The 5,972-nt window shown below is 55.2% G+C and overlaps 1 protein-coding gene across 1 annotated transcript; it reads right to left on the bottom strand.

The window, feature by feature from the left end:
- Positions 1 to 1,928: 1,928 nt before the first annotated feature.
- Positions 1,929 to 5,041, bottom strand: LOC136546241 (uncharacterized). Its single transcript, XM_066538205.1, has 3 exons — positions 4,651 to 5,041; positions 2,461 to 4,258; positions 1,929 to 2,374 (listed from the first exon to the last, which is right to left on the bottom strand). The coding sequence occupies exons 2-3, from the start codon at positions 4,203 to 4,205 to the stop codon at positions 2,290 to 2,292; spliced, it is 1,830 nt and encodes a 609-aa protein (XP_066394302.1). The 5' UTR covers positions 4,206 to 4,258; positions 4,651 to 5,041; the 3' UTR covers positions 1,929 to 2,289.
- Positions 5,042 to 5,972: the final 931 nt, after the last annotated feature.

The following is a 5,972-nucleotide window of genomic DNA, read 5'->3' as shown; positions in this document are numbered from 1 at the left end:
GGCACGCCACGCGGTCGCCGTTGGCATCCACCACGTGAGCGCCCTTGCTGTCGTGGAAGTGGAGGCCGACGCGGCGAGCTGCTGCGGAGCTGATGAAGTTATGAGTGGACCCAGAGTCGATGAGGGCAGTGAGCTCGTAGTTGCCGATGGCGATTTGGACTTGCATCATGTCCTCCGTCCGAATGCCGGTGATCGCGCTCAGCGAGATGAGCGGTGGCAGCTCGTCTACCGCCGGCGGTGGGGACTGCTCCTCATCCGGCAGGGGGGGCTCCGAGTCGTGGAAGTCGGTGACCTCCAAGTAGAAGAGGCGCTGGCATCGGTGTCCGCGGACGTACGGCTCATCGCAGTTGTAGCATAGCCCCTTGCTCCGGCAGTCCGCCATCTCCGTTGGCGATAGCCGTTTGAATGGTCGAGGTGGAGGAGTCGGGGTCGCGGCCGGCGCGCGGCAGCTGCAGATGTGTCGACGTCGGCGCTAGCAGGGCCAGCGGCTGCTGTCGCGGCGGTGGGCGTGGTGGTCGGCTGGGCGCCACCGGCACCAGGGCAGCCGCGCGGCGCTCGTATGCACGGGCCAATCCAATGGCCCACTGGAGATCAGTAGGCCCCTGCAGCTCCACATCGGTGCGGATGGGTTTAGGTAGGCCCCCGGTGAAGAGCCGCACCTGCTGCATCGGGGTGAGGGGCTCGGCGTGCGCCAGCCGAGCCAGGAACGCCTCCTGGTACCGCTGAACGGATCCCTCGAATGGTAGCCGCGCCAAATCGGAGAGATGGTTGGTGGCGAGGGCTGGTCCGAAGCGCTGGTAACATAGCGCCTTGAACAGCGGCCAGGAGATGGCGCTGACGTCGCTGTAGTCGCGCTCGAGCATGTAGTACCACTGCTGCGCAACACCATTCATGTGAAAGGACGCCAGCCATAACTTGTCGCCCTCCGGCGTGCGCTATGCCCTGAAGAAGTGGTCACACTTGTTCAGCCAGCCGAGAGGGTCGTCGACGCCGTCGAACGTAGGGAAGTTCAGCTTCTGGAAGCGCGGAACGCCCAACGCGTCCGCGTGTCCCTCGTACGGCGCCGGTTGCTGCTGAGGCAGGGACATGTCGAACGACGGCAATGGAGACGGCGAGTGTGGTAACGGAATCTGGTGGATTGGCAGCATCGGTGGTGGCCCGGACTGCTGCCCCTGCGCCGTGGTATGGACCACGACAGAGTCCGTGGTAAGCAGCGGTGGAATGCCGCCGTACCCCGGCAGCCCATACGGGAGAGCGGTGGACGGCGAGACGAGGGACGATGGACCGGCCGGTGATGGTGAAGTGCGGCCCTCCATGGCCAACAGCCTTGTGGCGAACTGGCCCATCTGTTGCTGCAGACCGTAAACGGCCGCAGCGAGGGTGTCCATCGGAGATGAGGGTGGTGGCGGGGGCGGAACGGTGGTGGTGGTCACGGTGGTGGTATTGGTTGCGGCGGCGGTGGTGGTTGGGGAAACGGCGGAGGTGGGCGGAACGGTGGTGGTGTTAACTCCGGACATCAGGCCTGACAACGATACCAGGTTGTTAGGATCGTTAGTGATGCTCCGGAGGTTGTAGCTATGGGACGTGGGAGGTTTGGGGCGAGTCTCTCGGCGGTGGTGCACGTTCGACGCCGTCCTGACGGCCGGCGGCAAACAGAGACAAGAGAGAGAGTCGACTGGGGCTCAAGGGCCAGAGAGAGCTTTCTCAATCTCTGACTATCCCATTATTGAATAATTGATTGGCTTATATGGCCCAATCTTACAACTAAAAGTTCCTAAAATTACTCCCTGCCTAGCAACTTGAACTGAATCAAATTAAGATGCTAGAAACTAGGACTCCGAATCTGGACTGAACCTGGGCGCGGTCACCACGCGCCGGCGCATGCGCGCGTTGCACCTAGCCACGTGCACGCTTGCGCCTCTGATACACTTGACCGACCATAACACTCAGTGATTCAATATAAGAGGAACACATCTAGTTCTCACTAAGGTAGTAGTAGTACCTTATGCATTCTTCATAAGAAAGTCATCAGCTCTCTCATAAGTACCTACATTATCCAAGTTTCTGACGTTTCATTTTTTTTACATTATAATACACTGCTACCTGAATTATATATGCTCCATCGTAAATATTTTATGTTAACTAACAGAGCTCCATTGATACTGATTTGCCAAATAATAATTGCACGAGCCAACGTTAACCAAGTCACACTAGCAATTTACTGGAATTAATATGGAGTTGAGAACTTCCCTCACGTCACACACGTGGAGTTTTGCAGCTTGAGGTCATTCACCAGGTCCTCTTGCACCTACTGCAACGATGGATGCCTCGTGACATTGGGGATGCGCAGAGATAGCAGAAGCGATGCCCACACCTGTAAATTGGAACAACAAAGAATCTCACTCATATGTGCTCGTTGCACATGTATTTTTTTCCCCTGCAAAGAGCAAAATACAGTACCTGCAGACGATGTACACGCAGCCCTCGGTCCTTTCGACGTACATTTTGCACTTGGGGCACCTCTGCCACTTGCTCCGCTGCGCGACCTTCCTCAGCAGCAGGTCATTCCTGCTCCGCTCATCCTTGCCAAGCCGCTGGAACTCTGCGCAGGTGATACCGTCGTGCCATGCCACCTTGCACTGCGCACAGAACATCCGGCAGCAGTGTGGGCACTCAGCTTGTGTTATCACTGCCTCACCATGGCGGCGTTCGTCAACCAGCAATGCCGAGCAGTCGTTGAAGGGGCAGTAGAACTTGAATGCACCTAGCGCCGAGTCACAGAGGGCAGCGCCCCACCTCTGGAACAGCTGCAGCGGGATCAGGTCGCGGCACACTTCTGGGTCCAGTGCACCATCCTTACAACCCGGTTCAGGGCAGCCAATGGACAACACATTATCCTCGACCTTTGCAGTGATGTACTGGCTCACGCAGCTGACGCAGAAGAGGTGTGTGCACCCAGAAACGGGGAAGAGCTCCCGGACGTCCACTGACTCCATGCATATGGTGCAGTAGAATTCACTGCTGGCAATCGCATACCCACCAGGGCAGCATTGGCCTAGCTCCTGAAGCATATTATCCAACGCTTCTTTCTGTTTCTGTCTGTCCACGTCTTCAGTTGAGACAAAGGTGCTATGACCGACATCGATCATCCGATTTGCTTCAGACTTCCACAAAGATTTACATGTAGCTACCAAACACCGGAGGGACCTCTGCCACTTATTCTCATGCACGACCTTCATAAGCAACGGGTCATCTCGGCCCTGTTCATCATTCCTGACCTGCTGGGACCTCTGCCACTTATTCTCATGCACGACGACCTTCCTAAGCAGCGGGTCATCTCGGCCCTGTTCATCAGTCCTGAGCTGCTGGAAATCTTCACAGGTGACGCCGGAGTGCCATGCCACCTTGCACTGTGCACAAAACATCCGGGAGCAGTGTGGGCACTCGGTTTTCCTTATTACTGCCTCGTTAGGGCCACGTTCATTGACCAGCAATGCTGAGCAGTCCTTGAAGGGGCAGTGGAACCCGAATGCCCCCAGTGCTGAGTCACAGAGTGCATCTCCCCACCTCTGGAACAGCTGCGATGAGATCATGTCACGGCACACCTCTGGGTCCAGTACACCATCATCGCAACCTGGTTCAGGGCATCCAATGGAGAACACATCATTCTCAACCTTAGCAGCGATGTACTGACTCATGCAGCTGACACAGAAGAGGTGTGTGCACCCGGGTACGGGGAAGAGCTCTCTAACATGCACGGTCTCCATGCATATGGCACAGTAGAAGTCACTGCTGGACATTGGATCCACACCACGAGAGCATTGGCCTAGCTCCTGAAGCATTCCATCCAACGGTTCTTTCCCCTTGCCACTGTTTATGCCTGCAACTGAGATGAAGGTGCCATGATCCACATTGATCCCCAGAGTGGTCTCGGGCTTGCACAAAGATTCACAAGAAGGCACTGCACACCTAGGCAGCCCCGTGGCCTCCATCTCAGGTGCATATTGCCAGAAGCAGGGAATGCAGATGACATGGTCACAGCTGTCAGGTTTCCATGAGGCTTCAAACGAAGAGATGGCCAGTTTGCAAACCACACAGACCGTCTCTGAGTGAGTTGAGAACCCGAAAGCCTCTTTGACCTGCAGATCCTTAGCCGGCAACACTCCAACCGCATCCATCAGCATGGAAATCAGGTGGTCCAACATTGTTGTAGCTGTGCTGCTCTCTCAATTGAACTGAACCAACACTCAGCCGAGGCCTGTGTACCAAGGGAAGGAGTGAGCATGGTCCACCAGATCAGACGAATGAGAAGGTCATATGTCATAACACACATGTTAATATCAAATGTTTCAAAACACAACAGCCAGCGAGACAAAAACAAAACCCCCGAATTCCCATCGAAATCACGACCTAAAGTAGAACCACTAAGCTGAAGCTACAAGGGCAACGCGAGCGGGCTATAGCTCCTCTCAGGCACACCGTCGGACACTTGGTGTGCGATCCTTGCGCACACCAATTTGGACGCACCCGGGGCACAGGTACCGGCACCTACCACACCGACTCGGAGTGATGAACCCGAAAACCCCCGATGGAGACCACAGATTTATTTTACACATAACGGCACGCAGAAGGGGATTCTTGCGTTCGTACCAGCAAAATAGGGGCCCCTCCCTCCGCGTGCTTGCTCCCAGCGGCGGGCTCCGTGAAGTTTCTGAGGCGGGTCGATCGGCGGCGCAGCGCACGCGTCCGCCGGTCCGCCCGCCGCTTGCGCAGTCCCGCGCGGCGGCGATCGACCTAGCAACCAAGGACGCGATCGGAGAGCGTTGCGGCCTTGCGGGAAGCGAGGAGGTGGGACGGCTTCCGACGCGGCGGGCGGGCCAAAGGCCCAAAGCTGATGAATTGGGATTCGGGATCAGCGAGCGCACGTTCGTGGGGGTTTTGGGACGCGCTAATTCACGCACGCGTGCTTGCTAATGCGTAGTCCTCCGCCGGACCCGTTTTGAAACACGGCTCACGCGTGGTAGCCAGGGATTTATGTTGTGGTACAAGTACAAGATCTGAAGGATTTTGCATCGCAAAGATTGGGTGAAGGCGCGTCCATTGCTTTATTTGACTTCCTTTAGGGTGTGACTTGTGAGAGATGAGCAGAGAGAAGAGACAAGTCCAAAGCGTGCGTATATGGTACACAAAAGCATATGCACCCGATCTTCCATGCACTGAAGCACACATACATGCATTTTGTGGCCAATAGAAATTGGACAACGCAACGGGACTCAAAGACCTTACCGGCTGTGGACTGGTTCGATCTGGCTGTGGCTTTTCCTTTTGTAACACGCCCATCTACCGTCTTCGATCGGCTAACCCTTCGCATCAGACTGCCATGTTACTGTTAGCACATCTCCTGCTACAGATGAGGGACTTCCCGGCAAATAAGTCGTTGCATGTGCACCAGAGTGTGATTGGGTGCCAAGGATGGTACGTGAAACAATGGATCCAGAGCCGGGTCCATGTTGCCGAATAGCGCAGGTATGCCATGTCATCAACGTCAACTGGGTTGGGCATCTCAATTTGGTCCCTAAATTGCTACTCAGGAAGGCCTTTAGATTCTAAATAAGAGTATCTCCGAGAGTTCCCTAAATATTCCTTCTAAAAAATCTATGCTTACCAACTCCTAAAAAGGTTTTAGAAGAAAAAAAGAATTTCATCACCAATAGTTCCTAATATTTGTCTTCTAAAAAATCAAATGCTGATCCTATTTGATGTTTTTTTTTGCAGTCTTCTTTTTTTCCGCACGAACCTCTTCATCGCCGCGCGTATCCACGCCGCCGCAGCCTGCATCCCTGCAGCCTTGTTCGTAGCATCAGCAACTTGCTTCACCAGATTAGCCCCAACATTCTTCGCGCTATCCTCGAACTCCACGCTCCTGGCAACAGTGACCCCATCCTTCGTGACCTTGGGACCTTTACGGAACC

Source organism: Miscanthus floridulus, chromosome 3 (genome assembly GCF_019320115.1).
Source record: "Miscanthus floridulus cultivar M001 chromosome 3, ASM1932011v1, whole genome shotgun sequence".
Taxonomy (NCBI): domain Eukaryota; kingdom Viridiplantae; phylum Streptophyta; class Magnoliopsida; order Poales; family Poaceae; genus Miscanthus; species Miscanthus floridulus.
The sequence above is the reverse complement of the archived record's forward strand: the minus strand, read 5'-3'. Positions and strand labels throughout refer to the sequence as shown.